Source organism: Bubalus kerabau, chromosome 21 (genome assembly GCF_029407905.1).
Source record: "Bubalus kerabau isolate K-KA32 ecotype Philippines breed swamp buffalo chromosome 21, PCC_UOA_SB_1v2, whole genome shotgun sequence".
Taxonomy (NCBI): domain Eukaryota; kingdom Metazoa; phylum Chordata; class Mammalia; order Artiodactyla; family Bovidae; genus Bubalus; species Bubalus kerabau.
Window position 1 is genome coordinate 38866828 of NC_073644.1, and position 21666 is coordinate 38888493.

At 46.5% G+C, this 21666-nt stretch overlaps 1 protein-coding gene and 1 long non-coding RNA gene across 3 annotated transcripts; one reads left to right on the forward strand and one right to left on the reverse strand.

Moving 5' to 3' along the window:
• Positions 1-4829: 4829 nt before the first annotated feature.
• Positions 4830-7065, reverse strand: LOC129636084 (uncharacterized). Of its 2 annotated transcripts, none has more exons than XR_008706626.1 (3): positions 6551-7065; positions 5704-5807; positions 4830-4965 (listed from the first exon to the last, which is right to left on the reverse strand). It is a non-coding gene; the product is annotated as an uncharacterized LOC129636084 (long non-coding RNA). The 2 variants fall into 2 exon arrangements; XR_008706625.1 differs by lacking the exon at positions 6551-7065 and adding an exon at positions 6067-6197.
• ADCYAP1 (adenylate cyclase activating polypeptide 1) lies at positions 5710-10245 on the forward strand. Its single transcript, XM_055559355.1, is given in 6 exon segments — positions 5710-6100; positions 8218-8349; positions 8752-8816; positions 8819-8850; positions 9908-9913; positions 9915-10245. Coding segments are annotated over 6 exon segments (528 nt in total). The 5' UTR covers positions 5710-5990; the 3' UTR covers positions 10098-10245.
• Positions 10246-21666: the final 11421 nt, after the last annotated feature.

A 21666-nucleotide genomic window follows, 5' to 3' on the forward strand; every position in this document is an offset into this window, starting at 1 on the left:
TCAACGACAACAGCAACATAAAACCAAAGCAGGAAGTTTTATACCTTCCAGATAAAGAAAATAAATAAATTAGTGAGGAATTGACAAGACAGAGAAGTTTGGACTTGGGTAGTAAATTAGCGTAGAAGCAACAAGGTTTGCTTAGATAGCCTTCTTGGCCCTCAGTTCTCTATCTCTGATGATAAACATGCCCCTTCTACTTCTTGGGACAGGGAGGGTACCTTTCACATTGCAGATTTATTTCCTGCTTTCAGGGTGACAAAGGAGGCTCAGAGTGTTTTTCTTGCACCGGTTGTTTCTTAAGTAGCTTTAATTCAAAATAATCAATATGCCAAAGTGGCATATTTGGGGCAGCATGCCCTGAACCCCATCACCAGTAAACTATGGTCAGAGAACCAGACCTTAGAAGAACCATATACATGAGGCGATTGAAATCACCCAAACCTGCAGCAAAGGTTCGGGCCCAGTTTTTGCTTCTTGAGCATCTGCTTCGTCTTAAAACAACTGGCGTATATGTATGACTGAGTCCCCTTGCGGTCTGCCTGAAACTATCACACCATAGTTAATCGGCTATATTCCAATAGAAAATAAAAGTTTAAAAAGTTTAATAAAAAAAAAAGAAGAAAGAAGAAAAAACTAGCAAAATTTCCTGGCTTTGTGAACATGCAATTCTATTCTTGAATTGAGAGGAATACTTATGTTCATGTGGTTTGGAAAGGTTTCCCTTGGCTGACTGTTTTCAGAGTGGGTGAAGCACTGAGTTCTGAAGGTCAGAGAAGCCATGACACATTCTGGCTAAGCTCATCAGCTCCCTTCTGCATCGTGAGTTCAGAGGAGCATGATGCAGACAGTCCAGTAAATGATGGTCATGATGTTCCACTGCAGAACATTTGGGGTTCCCTACAGGTATAATCGGTATGAAGTGAGTCATGAGTCATCACATTTACTGAAGAGTCAGAAGAGAAAAAGTTTCCAGTGAAATTGAATACAGTGTTGCAATTTACTCTTGTCTCTTATAAGAGAGGAAGAAGTTTTGCAAGGAGCTTGCTCACTGAAAAAGCTTACTGTATCCTGGTTCCTAGCTAGGTACTGAATAGAAATGAATGGAATGAAAATATAAGACTTTTCCAATCTGGTTTGATGTTACTTATACTAGGAGTGTATGAAGATAATGTGCGCAAACATGTCCTTTCATGTGGTTAAAAAAAAAAAATCCATGGTGTAGGGGATGCGGATGGCGGTGGTACAGAACAATGGGGAGAGCTACACAGCCAAGAAAGGAAAAATGAATGCATCGTAATTGTGCAGGATGAGTAGCTAGGCCAGAAGGAAAGTAGTGGAAGTCTTAGCCTAGGAAACTGAGTCTTGTTTACGCCAGAAATTTGCCAATGCTATGAAGCCATCTGTAAATTCAAACTCTCGGTCATAGACTAGACCTATTCCTCCTATTTGAATACAAATCACACTTTTTCAAGGGCTCAAGGGTTCTTTAAAAGCGAGAGCTGTTTAAGGATTCAAGGCTTGACACTTCAAGGAGACTGATATGTCTGTGACCAGGGAAAACAAGTTAGGGAAGTGTTAGTCTGACTTGTAGCTAGCTAGCATCCACTATTTGAGACCAGAAGTTTGAATGCTTCCATATCCTAAGGATGAATGGGACACAAAGGAGTTGATACATTACGGATTTGAAATTCAAGGTCTTTGATCAAACACCAACATATATTCCAACAAATACTTCCAAACAGTTTCTTCTGGGTAGGTCCCGGCTTAGCCGGAAACTGCCTGCCCTCTGACCCTCCGGAGAGACCTCCGTGAGACTTTTCAGGTGGAAGATTTCCGCGGTACCACCAGTTCTTCTAACCGAGCATGATTCCAGTTGCGGGCCATTCTTCGCTTCCACAATCAGGAAAGAAACTTTGCCTCCTTGGAATCCTTCTACCTGGTCTGGTGAACATTGAGGGTAAGGGGTGGGGCGATTGGAGAGACGATTGGTGTTGCTTTGCGTTATTTATAAACAGGAAGTTCTGACTCCCGAGTCCCCTCTTCGGACCCTCCCCTTCTCCCTGTGTCACTGTCAATTACACCTGGGCGATCTGATGGTTTCTCTCTTCTTTGCTTATGTAGTGAGTGAACGAGCCCATGTCTGCCGCCGCGGTCTCCTGCGCGGCCCTGGCCGGGACCCCCTGTCACCTCGCGCGGGGTGACTGAGTGTTTCCATCCCGGGCGTGATGCGCGCCTCCTCCTCTCTGCATCCCTAAACCCTCAGACACAAGGTCCCCTCCCCACCCCCGCCGAAAGCAACATCGATGCTCTAATTAGATCACTCCCGAGGTTCGAAGTAAGCGACCATTTTCGGGCACGGGGGTAGTTTTGGTCTTTGAGACGTCGGTCGCCCCCTATTCCTCTCCATCGAATAGGGAGCAGGAAGGGCCTGCGTTCGCGCCCAGGGTCTGCCGAAGCAGCGGAGCAGCCCCAGACCCATGAAGTTCTGGAGCCGGGTCCAAAGCTTCCAGATCCCTTTCTTCTTCAGCCTTCCCAGCATCTCCCCTCCCAGCGGCCCAGGAACTTTCGAGAACACGATAACATCTTTGCCCGTGGGACATCAAACTCGCCTAATTGGATATGCTCAGTGGGAGGAAAGTTCTGCAGGACGACCCTGTCATCTCGGGTTCGATTGCCCCAGACAGCTGTGGATCGAGGCTGGGCGGGTCTTTGGATGGTGTTAAGCAATGCGTGGGTCTTGGAAGCTTTGTTGTTTTTGAAATTCAGTGACCCAGAATCTCAAATTCTCTTAGTCTTTCACTTGAGGGGACGGGTTCGGGCCTGGAAGCTGGTAATCCTGGGGCGCGGGATCCCGAGGTCTGCGCTCACTGGGTCCACGCCGAGGTGGCACAGGCTTTGTGAACCAGAGGCGCAGGTCGGGTTCTTGTGTGTGTGGGGGAGGGGCGGCGGCGGGGGAGGTGGGGTTCCGCTATCCTCCGCACGAAGTTAATAGTATTTGTGATTTTCTCCCTTTAATAGGCCGTGAAGTCAACAAACTCCCCACACGGGGGCTCCCTTGACTCAAGTTGAGTCGTGAACCAGTACCAGGAGTCTTGGAAATTTTCAGATGTTTCTACAGATTGAACTCATTTCAGAATTCGCGTGGGAGGGAAGAGGAAGGATTTTAATCGGGTTCACCTTTGACGTGAAGCGAGGCGGAAGACAGGAAAGCCACAGTCGGTAATAGCTGCGGGCGCTTTAGTGAGAGAGCTGGATTATTTCCGCTGGATTATTCGGTCGTGTCTTCACCGCCGGCTCCTTGTATGCGAGCTTACCCAGAGGCAGAGGTGGACACGGAGCACACGCATGTAAACACTGCAGCCCAGATCAGCGAACACAGGAGATGGAGAAAAAGCGATCCATTCCTTTGTAGATGTGGTTTTAATCTTTACTGCAAACGGGCAATCTGAGTATTCCCAGGAATAAACTAAGAAGAAGTGACCGTTTCTGGCCATTCGTGGGGAGAACGAAGCAATCTAAAGTTTGTCATCTTGGAGAAAATATTAAATCTCCAATAAGCAGGAAAGGCATTGAGAATGAGAAGCATTATAATTTTGTCTTAGAAGAAGCATGCAGAACTAATATAGCTTGTTTAAATGTTAGATCTAAATCATAGTAACAGGAAGCACTCCCACGAAATTGCCATTTCCTCTAATTTTTGTTTAAGATCCAAATAATTAAAATGCATACTAATGGTTATTGACGGCTCTGCTTCCCTTTTAAAAGAAATAGACCTGAGTTCTCTTACTGGAGTAGAAATTTACAGATCTTCTTAAATAACTCCAGGCCTTGGAAGCCTCTGGGTGGATGTGGTGTTCCCTTTGGGCTTTCCTCTTTCCACCTCATTTTCAATTAAACATTTTTAGCCACCCCCATGGAAGGGATTCCTGTTGGAAACCCTCAGGGAGTGAACTTGTACTAGGTATCATCACGTTTCCCCAGTCTGTCTGCCTTTCCTCACACAGAACTCAAGTTGTAAATAAATGGGGAAACATATCTCTCACCCCCCAATTCTTAAAATTTCAGTTTTTCTGTAAAATACAATTTCGCCATTTCATTGTTAACATTAGTAAGAGCCACAGAATGTGTGAAGGTATCCAAATAGGCCATGTAGAGATCCCCAAACCAGAACTAAAGGGCAGACATAGAATGCTCTTTCTTCCCACAGTAAAGGCAGGGGTCAGACAGTTGTCATCATTAAGGGCATTTGTGGACACTGCAGTGGGGGGTACCTGGACAATGAATTGCCACATTGTAAGGGTGCCGCTACCAAATCTTCCGATTTAGAAGCTCTGGTGAAAAATTCAACTAGTAGCAATTTTCAACGCTTGCAGCATCTGCAACCAAATAGTTCAGCACTCCAAGCCTGGACAGCACCACAAGCCGGGTTTAGGACTCTTTCTTTCTAATCTATAACTCTAATCAATTCCACTCAGAGCCAGACTGTCAACCACAGCCAGACTCATTAGCGATTTACTGAAAATCCTCCAAGACTTCCCTTTAGAAACAAAACGACTTCCACATTTAATTGTCTATCTAAAAGAACATAGGGAAAAATTAGGAGATCTAAATTAAATTTATTAATAGGAGAGCTTGATGGTGCTTTAATTCCAGAGCCCAGAGCTCTGATTGCTGGGGCTTGATGAAAAAGCAAAAAGAAAACAAGAGAGACGTAGTTAAAAACATTTTTTTTTTTTTACCATTCTCAAGATTCTATGAATTCTTTACCCATCCTTGAGAAGTGGTTAAAACTGAAAACCATCGAGGTAATTAAACTCCTTTAAATTGTACAGTATGAGTGAAAGGTGTTATGAGAAGTCGATGACTCCGGATCTTATCCAGGAGGACAGCAGAGGATAGTTAATATGTTCCTTGAGGGACTAGGATGCTGACGTCTTTTTCTGATACCCGATCATTACGTGACTGAAAAAAAAAAAAAAAAGGAAGTCATTCCACGTATAAAAATCGGAGCGCAACAGTGCAACAAAATATTCTGTACTTAAAAGGCCACAGGCAGACAGATGTTGACAAGAAAATCTCTTTTGAAACCACGTTCGGATAGATTTCTGCTAACTGCCCAGATAAATAGGAGCAGAGGGCTGGTCACCTCTGTAATAACCACCGGCAGCAGTAGAAGAAACCGCAGCTTCAGACGCAGCCAGAGAGACTTCTGAGCAGCGAAGGCGCTGCCTGCTCGAGCTGCCTGGCCGGGCGGCTGACCCAGACGCCGACTTCGACTCTCTTTCTCTCTCTCTCTCTTTGCTTCTTTCCTTATCACTTCTTTCTTCTCGGTGGACTTCAGGCCACTTTGTCTCCCACCCCCACTCAGCTCGTCGCCTCCTCCGTCTTCCTTCTCCATCTCTCCCCTCGCCCCCCTTCTCTCGGTGTCACGCTCCGTCCTAGTTCCCAGCGTCGTCAAACTTTTGAACAGAATAACAGGACTCAGCAAACAAGTCCTCCAGCTCCTCCCGCGGCTCCGGCTCGTTCCTGCGGCTCCTGCTCAGACGCTAACGCCAGACGGCGATGACTCTTGGGTTGTGACTGCAGCGCACAAACTTGGAGAAGCCCTTTGCCCGCCGTCCTACTTGGCAGCAAACCCTCTCCTGGCAGCGGTAAGAGTTGGATGGCAAGGAGGGAAAAAAATCTTACCAAACAACTCACCTGGTTGTTAATTCTTTTGCTGGCATCGGGGTACGAGTTAGCTTTTCTGGGCGCCAGCTCTGGCGAGTTACTGGGCACTGGATACATACAGGCGTATTTTCTAACTATAACGAGAAGGAAGTGGCGGGGCGAGCCGGCTTGTCGTTAAGCAGGATTCAACCCTGGGAGTCGGAGGGGAGCTCTGGGCCTCCCGCAGTTCGAGGAGTTTCTAGGGGGTCGGGGGTGGGGGTGGTGGAAGGCCAGGGGCGTTGGGACTGCTGCGTGATGTCTTTCCCGTCCTGCGCAGAATGACCATGTGTAGCGGAGCGAGGCTGGCCCTGCTCGTTTACGGGATACTGATGCACAGCAGCGTCTACGGCTCACCTGCCGCCTCCGGACTCCGGTTCCCGGGGATCAGGTAGGTGCTGGCCGCCTGAGCGGAGCGGAGGCTGGGACTTGTCGTCCCCCCCGACCCCTCCTCGCGGTCGCCCTCCTGCAGTTCCTCGGTCCGGCTACTGCCGTCTCCCCATGCGCCCCCACTGCGCCGCCACCAGCCTGGGTCCGGTCGCCGGTCACTTGCGGGATCTGGGCCGGACTCCTCCCGGGCTTGGCACCCCTCCCCCAGCTCGCCGCAGCCCCGGGGTCCTGGGTGGAGCGAGCGCACCTCGAACCGGCCGAAGAAACCTCCCCTCCCCCAGCCCCTCCCCCGGGGCAGGGCCCCGATTCTTAGCTCGACTTCCGAGAACTTTGGCTCCCGCAGCCAGGTTGGGGGGTTGAGAGTGATGCTCCCGTGGACTTGGCTTTGTTACGGCTTGTTCTAGGCTATCGGGGCGGGGTCTCCCCCTCTCTCCCCGGCTCTCCCCATCACCTCAGTTCGAATTCTTTCCACTGGAAGAGCTTTCTCTCAAGCGATAGGTTTTCCAGTTGCTTTTAGAGTCTTGGGGAGGGGGAGTGCTGGCCGGGTAGAGTTGAGAAGCGATTTGTGAGAAGGGAAACAAAGATGGGAGGGGGAGACACAGATGAAACGGATGCAAAGGAGGAAAAGAAAGCCAGCTGGCAGGCAGTACTGGGAGGGTAGCCCTGCCCACCCCAGGCTGCAGTAACCCTGCCTCTTTTTTTTTTCTTTTCTCCTCTTAATTCCTGGTTTCTAATCGGTCGGTGCTGCCCAGGTTCTCCGCCGCAGCCTCAGAGTCCCGGGCCTGTCAGTGGGCGAGTGGAAGCTCGCAGCGCGGCGCAGCATCCGTGCTCCACGGCGCACCCGGCTCCGGGAGGCGAGGAGCGCGCGTTCTGCCCGCAAAGCTGCTCCTCCGAGCAGCGACCAAGAGCGATTTCCTTAGAGGTCGCTGACCACTGATTTGGCCGGAGAGATGGGTTCTGGCTTCGGTATTAGGATTTCAGCATCTGGGCACGGAGGAGGGGTGGAGGTGCCCAGAAAGACCTGGAGACTCCGGGCAGCGGGGCCAGGGCAGAGAGGCGCGTCGCCGAGGAAAGGCTGGGTGTGGGGTGGGGTCGCTGGTGTGCTTGCCTTGCCCCTACCTCTCCAGGGATGGAGGAAAGGCGAGGGGAGGATCGAATGTGATTGATCCACCTAAAGAGCGCTACTTGCCTGGGCCGCTTTCCGAGTCTCTCCAGAGGCAGAAAGCGAGGGGGTTTTGTTTATTCACCCGCCTCTCCCGTCCTCTATCAGGGATTGAGGTGGTGGGCAAGGGCGACTGGGAGATCTTTGGCTTTCGGTGCCCTATTGATCCTTTCCCTTTGCCTCGGGGTTGAGACGTCGTCCCGCCGCCCGGCCACCACTAACCGATTAGCGCTAACTGCCGACTTACTGGACTTAAAAGCCCTATTTCACCCCCAGCTATTTTCAAAGTCCCGTGTGCCTGGTACTTTCTCCGGGCAAGACGCACCGGAGGGCACGGGCACGCCACGGAATGAGCCGTTGCCAAACAGGCTAAGTTTAGGGGCATCTATTATTCATGTTCTTGCCAGATCCTCTCCCGCCCGAAATAGAAGCCGGAGGTTCTCCGTGACCTACATCTGTGCGGGGAAGGGCTCCCCTGGGCTCGGAGGCTGGGTGGGGGTGGTTGCCCGCGTTGGCCGCCGGACTCCCCAGCCATCCACCCCCTCTGGCTCCAGGCCTCTCCCCATCCGGTCCTCAGTTGGCCGGCAGTTCTCTCCCAGGGCCTTTCCCGTCTCCGCCCGCCGCTGCTTGTGCGGGAGGCTCAAGAGCCAGGCCGGGGGTAGGAGCGGTTCTCCCCGGCGGCCAGGTGTGCGAGGTCGGCAGAGACGTCTGGGCTTCCCAGTGCCGGTTGAGGCCGTGGCCCCCGCAGGGCGACCCCTCGCCCCCGAGAGGAGGGATGGGAATTTCTCTTGGGTGTCGTTTCCTCCTCCTACCCCTGTCCTAGAAGAAACAGTTCTCCGAGGGGCGCCTTTTGGAAGAAGGAACATCTTGAGAGCCCCTTTGGGTCTTTGGGTCCTCGCAGAGGCGGGGAAGGACCCTACTGACCACTCCTTCTGCCCCCTGGCTACCCCCTGCAGGCCGGAGAACGAGGTGTACGACGGGGACGGAAACCCGCAGCAGGACTTCTACGACTCGGAGCCTCCGGGCGTGGGGAGCCCCGCCTCCGCGCTGCGTGATGCCTACGCGCTCTACTACCCCGCGGAGGAAAGGTACCGCCGCGCAGCCGGGCACTGAGAGGGAGAAAGGGGCAGGGGATGGTCCATCGAGTAGGTGCTTTTTTCATAAAAGCCTCCAGTGTTTCTTCTCCCGGGGTGGTCCCCACGAGAGTGAGAGAAAGTTAGGAGCGGGCCGGTTTGTGTGGACAGGAGGGCCGCATGGGGACCAAAAGGTCTGCGGCCCAAGGAGCGGCAGTGAGTGCGCGCCCCGGCCGGGCTCCACACCTGAGGTCCTGGGAGGGCAGGACGAACTCTGGTTCTTGGCACTCACGGGAACATCCCAAGAGTTATTCCCTAGTGCCTTCCGGAGCGCCGGGGGGCAAGCGTGATTAGCGGGGGACCTGGGGCTGCCACTTGGGCAGTGACCCCCGGGCGCGCACTTTGCCTCCCTGTTAGAGATGTCGCCCATGGGATCCTTAATAAGGCCTACCGCAAAGTGCTGGACCAGCTGTCCGCCAGGAGATACCTGCAGACGCTCATGGCCAAGGGCTTGGGGTAAGAGTTTGCAAGAGTTAATCGGCACGTGATGGCGCGCGCGCACGCGCCGCGGCGGGTGTGTGGCGGTGCGCGCTGGGAGGGCGGGGCTGCTTCTACGTCCTTGCGTGCACGTGGGGCCGAGGGTGCGTCTGCGCTGCAGGGTCTACAGGCCAGCCCCCTGCCACAGGCTAAGGTTTAGGTACCCTGCCAGAAGATTGGCCAGAGAGCTCGGGAATGAGGCGAGGAGGGCAGCGGGCAGGAAAATCGGGATGTCTGATCCGTTTTGAATAATTAAAAAAAAAAAAAAGAGGTCCCCCCTCTCCAGGCCATCAAAACCTTCAAGTTTCTTGGGACGATTGACTTTTTCTTTCCTCAAATTTCTTTCACTGTTAAATTCAAATCGAAATAAACAAATCCTCAAATTTGGACACTTAAGGAAGCAAACAGTTTTTGCTCGTGCCAGACAAACCCAAAGCACAGGATTTGCGGGAGCTTCTGTCACCAGAAGGCAATGTTTTAATAGAGCCCATGGGACACCAGAATACGTTTTCCGCACTGAATAATTCATGTGATGAAAAGTATTGCCTGCAGCCTGTCGACTTGTATTATTATCACGTTTTTCAACTTAGCGCGTAGGAGAGCAGTGCTCCCCTCTGACTGGGAATTGCGGAATCGATGTAAACTACACGGCAACAGCCAACGGGAAATTCAGGGCTCTTTGGTGCTTTTCTCTCTGGGTGGGTGGGGGCGTCCGGGAACGGTTAGGACAATTGAGCGCAAAAGCACTGATGGTCTGATCTGAGAGGGCAGCGTTTGGAGGCCCGGGACCTCTTCCCAGGCCCATCCTATAAGGACTTGGTGCCCGAGATCTTTGATGGGGAGGGAGTAGCGAGGGTTACCATCGCCGCCCTCCCTGCGACTGCTCCCTGGCCGGGCAGGGTGGCACGCTGGGCGCGGAGAGCTCGCGCCCTCCCCCGAAGATTCCCTCGATGGGTGGGGTCTGCCTGCTCACCCCGCGTCTACTCACCGGGTGTCTCCCGCCCCGCCACCCTCTTCCCGACCCCTCTCCTTGCAGTGGGACCCCGGGCGGCGGCGCGGACGACGACTCGGAGCCGCTCTCCAAGCGCCACTCGGACGGCATCTTCACTGACAGCTACAGCCGCTACCGGAAACAAATGGCTGTTAAGAAATACTTGGCGGCTGTCCTAGGGAAAAGGTATAAACAAAGGGTTAAAAACAAAGGACGGCGAATACCGTACTTGTAGCGACGAGTTGCCAGCTATCCTGTGTATACAGCCCTGACACAATGAGAAGTCGTTTTTCCCAACTGACTGAACTGTCATCGCTCCTGTGTTCTGTCCCACATGTATTTATGTATGAAGTCAAGCCATTAAATGAATATTTTGATAATAATATTGTTTTTCTTTTTACGAAGCACTAGAGAATGCACAGATATACTTTGTGGACCAATTATTGATATTGACATATATATTACGAATATATAAAGAGTATATATATATATAAAGTATAATAGAGAGCCGTTCATACAGTGTGCATAAGGATTGAAGATTCGCCTGAGCTGTTTGTTTTTATATAAAATAAATAGAAAAATAGACAATCATTGTTTTGAATATTACTCCTATTTTTGTAAACTGGAATTAAAAGGATAGTATTTTTATCCACGATAGGCCTGAAGATATTAATCCTGACCATTTGCTACTGTACATAAACAGTGATGCCCTGCTCCAGGGAGACTTAGAGGTAATGATTTGGGAGGATTGCTGAAGGTCTGTCTTTCCCAGGGAGTCTCTGGGGCAGGCTGCTTCAATCCCAGCTGAACTCAACTGAGGCTCTGTCTACCCCTTGCTGGGTGGCAATGCCAATACTTCCGCTTTCTTTGATTCTATTTTTATGTGTATTTTTCTCTCTTCAGACTCTCAGCCCACAAGGAAATTCTCCTGATAAAACAACAGCTGGATCTAAATTGTGCTTCTCCCCAGAATTCATACTACTCCCTGGGGGAGGAGTTGGGGGACTGTACAGAGAAGAGAGACTTGAATAGGAAGCTCTCTTTTCTGTACTTCCAGGGACCCCAGTATCCCAAGGTTAGGGCAATTGGAACAAAGTGGGAACATTGGAAAAGGCAGAGCATAAGGCAGTAGGGGGAGGACCCTGGAGAGGGACTGGCTGCAGGCAACCCCAGGCCCAGTCCCACCCTAGGTCCCCTGCCTGCCTGACTTTGGGCGCTGGGTATTGGAAATGGATGCAAAGTACAATGTGTTTTTCTCCAGTGCTATCCATGCTGCTCATGTTGTGAAATGGCCAGGATCCTCCCCTTTGAACCCTGCTCTGTAGGAGCCTCCCTTTTCTTCCGTGGTTTTTCTGAAGACTCCTCTTTCCCACCTTCTCGCACTGTTTAAGTACTGTTTGCCATTTTTTATTCACTTCTCTTAAACTTGTGAATGCTTCTTTTTCCTGTTGTTTGATGCTAGCACTTATTGTAAAGTGTAGGAAGCCCTGTGTGGTTACCACTAAGTAATTATGCACTATATATGAATCTTTTGTTTCTTGTTGATTGAGTTTGTAGGTAAAATGTATTTTTATACATTTATGGCTTATTGCTTAGTAAAATTTATTTCATAAAACCAACCTTTGTGATATTAGAATGTGTAGTGTTCACATGTTGCTCAGTTGTACTAACTGATAAATCATTTAAACCTCATCTTCATATGTATGAGTACTATCTTGTATTTGTGGTCAAGAGTGAGGTAAGCAAGCTTCAACAGGCCCTGAGAATGTCCCCTTGTATTCTTTCTTGGCTACAGAAAGCATGTCTGTCTGTTTCCTGTCAATTTCTCGAACCTGTCAGGTAATCTCTATAACAAAAGAAACCTTCACCCAGCAACCAGATCAAGCAACAGCAGGCAAACCAGCCAGCCAAACTCCCCAAATTTCAGGCACAAGTTCTTTTGAAAAACACACAAAAAATAAACAAGAAAAGATTAAACATTAGCATGTTAAGGACCTTTCCTTTTCCTTTACGGATTTGATCAGTATGGAGTCATAAATCAAAGAAAACAGACTTGGATTTGCATTCCCCAGGCGGGATGGATGCTGCCCCGAGATCACGTTGCAGACAGTGAAAGCACAGAGGCCTTCGATCTGTGCCTCAGTCCTGTGTACGGAATCAATCTTTCTTTAATTCTGCAGTCTCCTCGGGCAATGTGACACAGGATGGGGTTTGCAGCTTCAGTGCCTTTCTTCGCCTTTTAAATCGCCACGATTCACAGATGGCTATTTAGTGGCCCTACAATGCTGCAACACATTGGCTTGCATTTTAGTCTTTAATTATTTGTTTCTTGGATAACGGGCAAAGTTTTCTGTATTTGTGTCAGCTGTTAGTGGTGAAATAGGCCGCTAGTTAACCTTTTCTTTATGAAGTCTAATTTAGTGTTCCCGTGGCTAGTTGCAAGCATTTGCAGTGATCACCCAGTTTAATCTTTTGTATACTTTTTAGAAATGCCAAGAGCCTTACTAACCTGGAGCAGATTTATGATATAGTGATAATTTAGGTAGATGTTAGTCTTGAAGCTCTTATTTTGTGTGCAACTGATTATAAAAACATCTTACCCAAGTATTATTACACACATGATATCTATAACTAGGTCTTTGATAACTGTTATATAAAGTGTGTAAAATTTGTATGAATAAATTTTTATAAACAATGCAACTTCGTCTAATGTGTGGGGAAAAAAAGACATTCAGGAAGTAACTACTTTAAAATCACTTAGTATATTATATTTTCTTTAGCAACCAGAGGATTTTTCATGTCTAGAATATCTAAATATGTATTTTCATAAATTGTGCTTTAATATCTACTTGATGGGTTACTGAATTTGACTAAAAATTTAAAGTAGCTACTCAGATGGAGACACCTAAGAAGATATTAAGCTCATAAATAGGCAAAGATATTGGAACCTTTATAGGATGCTGAATTTAGATTAATTTCCATCTCCTAGTGTGTAAATGCACTGCTAAGTATTCAGAAAGTTGCTATTCAGTGGTGGGAGATAGTTCTTGGGTATTAGTTACACTTCTAAAATAGCAATCTGACATTGTTCTTTTATAAGTAACTCTGCAGATTAAATTGGTCTCCATAAAACTCTGTATAAAAATAACTTTGGAGGTTTAAAAATATGTTTAGAGGTCTACAGACAACTATCTCAGGTTAAAATACTTTGGGCAGAAGGGAAAAGAACATGAGTAAGCAAAGAGTTGCTTCCTTGGTGGCTCAGTGGTAAAGAACTCGCCTGCAGTGCAGGAGACTCAAGAGATGTGGGTTCAATCCCTGGGTCCAGAAGATCCCCTGGAGAAGGAAATGGCAACCCACTCCAGTGTTCTTGCCTGGAAAATTCCATGGACAGAGGAGCCTTGGCGGGCTGCAGTCCATGGGGTTGCAAAGAGTCAGACAAGATTGAGTGACTGAGCACAGACACTCAAAGAGTTAATTCAATATCTATGAAAGAAAATGTTCTTTGAAGTCTAGGACAAAATGTGAAAAGTCATTTGTGGATTGTTTTACTAATCATATTAACAAACTTTAAAGCAAAACCTTCATATGAAAGTTACATAAATTTCTCAGTAGGGTTTATTTTGCAGCCCTTGCTATTTCTGGCTTAAAAATGTATTAAAAGTCACTTATCATGTCAAATACAATTTAATTTAAGTTTTCATCCTAAATATTAATGTATACAATGAATAAATCAATAAATATGTCACCATAGTACTAAAAGACCAGCAAAGATCTGCAAGGATTCAAAAACTATCTTTAGAATTTAGCTCAGTATTTCAGGCCCAGAATCATATAAGGAGGGGACTATGATCTAGAGACCTCATTTGTAGTGTATTTTAAAAAATGAATGGTACAATTCATATTTACATTGGATTTTATTGGATAAGGAGTTTTTCTTTATCTTTGAACCACTTCTGCTGCTGTTTCCCCATCTCCCAACCACGGAGTTGCTGAATATACACACACACATATATATAGTGTGCTAGTGTGTTAAGTGGAAGAATGAAGAAAAAGATAATTTGGTTGAGGGCCAGTGACTTGTTGAGAAAATAGAAATAAGCCCCAGATTGGCTGACTTTGAGGCTTCCCTGCTGGCTCAGACAGTAAAGAATCTGCTTGCAATGCGGGAGACCTGGGTTCAATCCCTGGGTCAGGAAAATTCCTTGGAGGAGGAAATGGCAACCCACTCCAGGACTGCCTGGAAGATCACATGGACAGAGGAGCCTGGTAGGCTACAGTCCACGGGGTCGCAAAAGAGCTGGACATGACTGAGCAACTAACACACATGGCTGACTTCAAGTAAAGTGAATGTATACAGCACCTTTCTGTATTTTCTTATGTGGGATAACTCAAAATGATGGCTTCTCCTTGGAGGAACTGGCATATTTAGGTACCCAAGAAGTCATAAGGTGTGCCCTCCTGCTGTTAGGGCTGGGGACATATTGATTCAATACAGTATATATTTACTGAACCTGTAAAATGGACCAGGCACACTGGTTGGGAAAGCCTATTAAGCTAGTATTGTTCAAAAGAATATTTTTCTGCAACAGAATCACCTGGGGAACTTGTTAATGATACAGATTTCAGGGTTTCACTAGAATCAGTGGATCTGCATCTTAAATAAAAACCCTAGACTGATGGACACTAAAGTTTGAGACTACCTAAATTTAGAATTTGGGGACATATGTAGGCATGTGCATGTGGTGGGACTGTTTTTTTTTTTTTTTCCTATTAATGAGCAACAGGTTATGCTATCTGTTTAGTTGCTAAGATGTGTCCTCGACTCTTTGTGACCCTGTGGATTGTAACCCACCAGGCTCCTCTGTTTTCCAGGCAAGAACACTAGAGTGGGTTTCCATTTCCCCCTCCAGGGGATCTTCCCAACCCAGGGATGGAACCCAAATGTCCCCCATTGGCAAGCGAGTTCTTTACCACTGAGCCACTAGGGAAGTGCCCATGCCCTCTGCACACAGTAATAAATACATCAAGAAGCTGTATTCTCCTAGAATGGACATTAGGTTCTTGGAAAAATGCAATATTTTCTTTAGGTCACTAAGCCCATCAGATCAGATCAGATCAGTCGCTCAGTCGTGTCCGACTCTTTGTGACCCAATGAATCACAGCACGCCAGGCCTCCTTGTCCATCACCAACTCCCGGAGTTCACTCAGACTCATGTCCATCGAGTCAGCGATGCCATCCAGCCATCTCATCCTCCGTCGTCCCCTTCTCCTCCTGCCCCCAATCCCTCCCAGCATCAGAGTCTTTTCCAATGAATCAACTCTTCGCATGAGGTGGCCAAAGTACTGGAGTTTCAGCTTTAGCATCATTCCTTCCAAAGAAATCCCAGGGCTGAACTCCTTCAGAATGGACTGGTGGGATCTCCTTGCAGTCCAAGGGACTCTTAAGAGTCTTCTCCAACACCACAGTTCAAAAGCATCAATTCTTCAGCGCTCAGCCTTCTTCACAGTCCAACTCTCACATCCATACATGACCACAGGAAAAAACATAGCCTTGACTAGACGAACCTTTGTTGGCAAAGTAATGTCTCTGCTTTTCAATATGCTATCTAGGTTGGTCATAACTTTCCTTCCAAGGAGTAAGCGTCTTTTAATTTCATGGCTGCAGTCACCATCTGCAGTGATTTTGGAGCCCAGAAAAATAAAGTCTGACACTGTTTCCACTGTTTCCCCATCTATTTCCCATGAAGTCATGGGACCAGATGCCATGATCTTCTTTTTCTGAATGTTGAGCTTTAAGCCAACTTTTCACTTTCCACTTTCACTTTCATCAAGAGGCTTTTTAGTTTCTCTTCACTTTCTGCCATAAGGGTGGTGTCATCTGCATGTCTGAGGTTATTGATATTTCTCCCGGCAATCTTGATTCCAGCTTGTGTTTCTTCCAGTCCAGCGTTTCTCATGATGTACTCTGCATAGAAGTTAAATAAGCAGGGTGACAATATACAGCCTTGACGTACTCCTTTTCCTATTTGGAACCAATCTGTTGTTCCATGTCCAGTTCTAACTGTTGCTTCCTGACCTGCATACAGATTTCTCAAGAGGCAGATCAGGTGGTCTGGTATTCCCATCTCTTTCAGAATTTTCCACAGTTTGTTGTGATCCACACAGTCAAAGGCTTTGGCATAGTCAATAAAGCAGAAATAGATGCTTTTCTGGAACTCTCTTGCTTTTTCCATGATCCAGAGGATGTTGGCAATTTGACCTCTGGTTCCTCTGCCTTTTCTAAAACCAGCTTGAACATCAGGAAGTTCACGGTTCACATATTGCTGAAGCCTGGCTTGGAGAATTTTGAACATTACTTTCCTAGCGTGTGAGATGAGTGCAATTGTGCGGTAGTTTGAGCATTCTTTGGCATTGCCTTTCTTTGGGATTGGAATGAAAACTGACCTTTTCCAGTCCTGTGGCCACTGCTGAGTTTTCCAAATTTGCTGGCATATTGAGTGCAGCACTTTCACAGCATCATCTTTCAGGATTTGGAATAGTTCAACTGGAATTCCATCACCTCCACTAGCTTTGTTCGTAGTGATGCTTTCTAAGGCCCACTAGACTTCACATTCCAGAATGTCTGGCTCTAGGTCAGTGATCACACCATCGTGATTATCTGGGTCATGAAGATCTTTTTTGTACAGTTCTTCTGTGTATTCTTGCCATCTCTTCTTAATATCTTCTGCTTCTGTTAGGTCCATACCATTTCTGTCCTTTATCGAGCTCATCTTTGCATGAAATGTGCCTTTGGCATCTCTGATTTTCTTGAAGAGATCCCTAGTCTTTCCCATTCTGTTGTTTTCCTCTATTTCTTTGCATTGATCGCTGAAGAAGGCTTTCTTATCTCTTCTTGCTATTCTTTGGAGCTCTGCATTCAGATGTTTATATCTTTCCTTTTCTCCTTTGCTTTTCACTTCTCTTCTTTTCACAGCTATTTGTAAGGCCTCCCCAGACAGCCATTTTGCTTTTTTGCGTTTCTTTTCCATGGGGATGGTCTTGATCCCTGTCTCCTGTACAATGTCACGAACCTCATTCCATAGTTCATCAGGCACTCTATCTATCAGATCTAGGCCCTTAAATCTATTTCTCACTTCCACTGTATAATCATAAGGGATTTGATTTAGGTCATACCTGAATGGTCTAGTGGTTTTCCCTACTTTCTTCAATTTAAGTCTGAATTTGGCAATAAGGAGTTCATGGTCTGAGCCACAGTCAGCTCCTGGTCTTGTTTTTGCTGACTGTATAAAGCTTCTCCATCTTTGGCTGCAAAGAATATAATCAATCTGATTTCAGTGTTGACCATCTGGTGATGTCCATGTATAGAGTCTTCTCTTGTGTTGTTGGAAGAGGGTGTTTGTTATGACCAGTGCGTTTTCTTGGCAAAACTCTATTAGTCTTTGCCCTGCTTCATTCTCTATTCCAAGGCTAAATTTGCCTGTTACTCCAGGTGTTTCTTGACTTCCTACTTTTGCATTCCAGTCCCCTATAATGAAAAGGACATCTTTTTTGGGTGTTAGTTCTAAAAGGTCTTGTAGGTCTTCATAGAACCATTCAACTTCAGCTTCTTCAGTGTTACTGGTTGGGGCATAGACTTGGATTACTGTAATATTGAATGGTTTGCCTTGGAAACGAACAGAAATCATCCTGTCGTTTTTGAGATTGCATCCAAGTACTGCATTTCAGACTCTTTTGTTGACAATGATGGCCACTCCATTTCTTCTGAGGGATTCCTGCCCACAGTAGTAGATATAATGGTCATCTGAGTTAAATTCACCCATGCCAGTCCATTTCAGTTCGCTGATTCCTAGAATGTCAACATTCACTTTTGCCATCTCTTGTTTGACCACTTCCAATTTGCCTTGATTCATGGACCTGACATTCCAGGTTCCTATGCAATATTGCTCTTTACAACATCAGATCACACTTCTTCCAGAAGCTCCTTTAACAGAGAGGTCCAACCAGAATGTAAAATAATGCTAACTATGGGCTTAGTTATCATTATTTTACATTCTGGTTGGACCTCTCTGTTAAAGGAGCTTCTGGAGGAAGTGTGATCCTGTAAAATAATTCAGTCACATGACTGGGAGAGTAATGAAATAATAGAAACTGTGCAGCTAGCTGGCAGTAACCTCGGGTCCAGAAGTCAACTTGCAACTGGATCATGTCCACGTTTGGCTTGAATCTGGCTGTTAACAAGATGATTTTACTTGGAGGCCCCCTGTGACCTCACACTCCGCTGAACTGTTTGCATGGTTACAAGACTGGAAGTCAACATCAAGTCTGAGCTCTTCTCTTCCATTGTAACCCTTCTTTGAAGAAGGAAGATGCCTGCTCCTCTTGCTGCAGCCCACACCTTACCCCTGGCTTCCTACATTGGTTTGTAACTGGTCACCCTTCCTCAGTCATTTCCCATGAACCAGGTATTTTTAGCTCCTTTTCTTTCTCATTACCCTCTGATGTTCTGGGGTAGCCTGCCCTGTCCCAGAGTCCAGAGTTCCTCATACTCTGGACCCAACATAATCCTTCTTCTTTAGTAGCACAGGTTCTTATCAGTCTTGGAAACTGGAATGCTTCCTTTCATCTCCCACAGTTGCTCCATGGTTGGAATGCCCTCTCTCAACCTACCCAAACTAAATATTCTGTAAGGGCCAACTCACAACCTCCTTCTATAGGAATCTTCCTCAGCCTCTCTGAGCAACCTTCTCTTCATTCTCATCACCATCCTTGCACTTTTTCTCCCTGTAACCCTTCCTCTCTGCAGCACTAGGTCTAATCTCTAATTCCACACTGCTCTGCTCTATTCCTGAACTGCTTTGTAAATGCATGGTTTGTCTCCCCAGCTCGATGATCTCCCGGAAGGCCTGGATGACAAATTGCACGTTAATGCCCAACACACTTCTGGGAACATAATAAATACCTCTTTTGAGTGATGGAAATAACCAGAGGACTTGCAGAATTTACCTTGACAATCCCCCTGCTTAGTCTAATAGGATGGCTACAAAGCATATATAGGAAGTAAAATTAACTTGTTAATTAGGTGCTCATTGTAAATCAAACTAGATCTTCCTCTAGGAAAAGCTACATAGAAAAGAATGCCAAATTAATTAGGCATGTTTCTGCCTTAGACATCCCTGATGACTCAGTGGTAAAGAATCTGCCTCCAATCCAGGAGTCACAGGAGATGTGGGTTTGATTCCTGGGTTGGGAAGATCCCCTGGAGAAGGAAGGGGCAACCCACTCCAGTATAAAATGAACTTCAAATTCATATGTAGGCAAATGGCTGCGATACACTCAAGCTACCTACCAGGCCTTAATTTTTTCATCCTGATAAAGAAGAACTGTATTTCCAAATTAGAATTTACTTTATGTCTCAGGAAAATCATACTTTTTCCAAGAACCAAGGAAAAGGAATTTCTTGAGACAAAGACTGGGACCTGGACTGCGCTCAAAGTGATGCTTACTAGTTGTCTGCAGCTGCCAAAGAAACTTCTCAACAGAAGTTTCTTCATCTATAGAAATCTGATTTGGAACGTTAGTTCATAGACAGAAAAAGGGACGTAATGAAAGATATTTTTTAACAGCAGTGGACCATCACCCTAGGTGATTTCATTTGGTCTAAGTTTATTTTCTTCTAGCTGTCAATTTGCCTTGTATTACAAAAGCCTAATTCAGGGAGGAGGATTACCTATAAGCCTTAAAGAAAATAGACAATGTGGTGTGCATCTACACACATCTGTCCTCTTCTTGTTCACTACCTGGATTTGCTCTTGACACACATCCCTCATGCAGGATTTGCCTTTAACAGGATGCTAACTCCACTCTGGCTTCCCTGGTGGCACAGTGGTAAAGAACCCACCTGCCAGTGCAGGAGACTCGGGTTCAATCTCTGGATTGGGAAGATCCCCTAAAGAAGGAAATGGCAATCCACTTCAGTATTCTTGCCTGGAGAATCCTATGGACAGGGGATTCTGGCAGGCTACAGTCCATGGGGTTGCAAAGCGACTAAACAATAAAAACTCCACTTCCAGGTATAAGGTCCCCTGACCACAGTTCAGGGCTTAACATGTGACCCATTTCAGGATAGTGGGATTAGAGATTTTCTTTTTTTGCTGGAAACCTCTAGGAAGGAAACTCTTTCTTTCCTTCTGAATGGCATGGTGTGTAATTTAACACAGCATTTAAGAAGCCAGCCTTGCAACTGAACCAACACCATGAAAGACAGAAGTGACAAGAAGTAACATGTCCTTGAAAACACCAGCAAGCCCTTGAATCAAACCAACCCTGAAGCCCGAATTGAATGTTCCTGTTAAATCAGCTCATAAATTCCCTGCATCGTTTAAGTCAGTTTTGTTTGTTGTTTGTAGTATCAGTATGTGTTGCAAGGCATGAGAACCCGACTCGTGCTGGCTGGGCATCTATTCTTCAAAACCAGATAAGTGTTAAAACTAGTCTGCAGAAGTTCCAACCAATAGGAGGCATTAGAGCTTCCATTGCCCAAGTGTTCCAAAGACTTCACACTCTGCTAAAAATTTAACATTTAAATATTGCAAAACTTGTAGAACTGAACCCTAATAATTGCTTTTAACTATAGAAAGAAATATCCTGGGAGGAGTCCTCACCATCCTTTTCCATTAACCCTGCTACTTCTCTGAATCGCTGGCACCTTGTGTGTGTGTATGGGCTAAGTCACTTCATTCATGTCCGACTCTTTTGTGACTCTGGACTGTAGCCCACCAGGCTCCTCTGTCCACGGGATACTCCAGGCAAGAATACTGGAGTGGGTTGTCATTTCCTTCTCCAGAGGATCTTCCCAACCCAGGGATTGAACCCAGTTTCTCTTATGTCTCCTGCATTGACAGGTGGGTTCTTTACTGCTAGTGCCACCTGGGAAGCCCACTAGCATCTTAGAACTGCTCTGCTGTGAAACTTTTTTTGAATCTCTGCCTTTCCTTGTACCCATGAAACTTGTGATAAAGCTCAGTAGAGAGTAACTCTGGAAGACAGTTTGACTGTTCTTTTTTTTTTTTTTTTTTTAACAAAAGTAAACATACTCTTACCATAAAATTCAGGAATCAGGCTCCTTGAATTTGTCCAAAGGAGTTAAAAATGTCTGCCCACGCTAAAACCTGCACATATATGTTTAGAGAAGCTTTATTCATAATTGCCAAATCAAGCAACTGAGACCTTTCAGTAGGTGAATAGGTAAAAAAACTGGTGGTACATACAGACAATGGAATATTATCAAAAAGAAATGAGCTATCAAGATGAAAAGACACGAAGGAATGTTAAATGCATAGTACTAAGTGAAAGTACTAAGTCTCTGGTGGCTCAGTGGTAAAGAATCCACCTGCCAATGCAGGAGACAGGCGTTCAATCCCTGAGTCAGGAAGATCTCCTGGAGAAGGAAATGGCAACCCACTCCAATATTCTTGCTTAGAGAATTCCATGGACAGAGGAGCCTGGTGGGCTACAGTCCATGGGGTTGCAGAGTCGGATATGACTTAGCAACTGAGCATGCCTGCAAGTAAAACAAGCCATCTGAAATGGCTATATACTATAGGATTACAACTATATGCCATTCTGGAAAGGGCAGAACTATGGAGACAGTAAAAAGATCAGCAGTTGTCAGGTTTAGGAGGGGAAGACAAGAGATGAACAGGCTGAGCACAGGGGATTTTTAGGGCACTGAAGAGTGGCTTAAAGCTCAACATTCAGAAAACTAAGATCATGGCACCTGGTCCCATCACTTCATGGCAAAT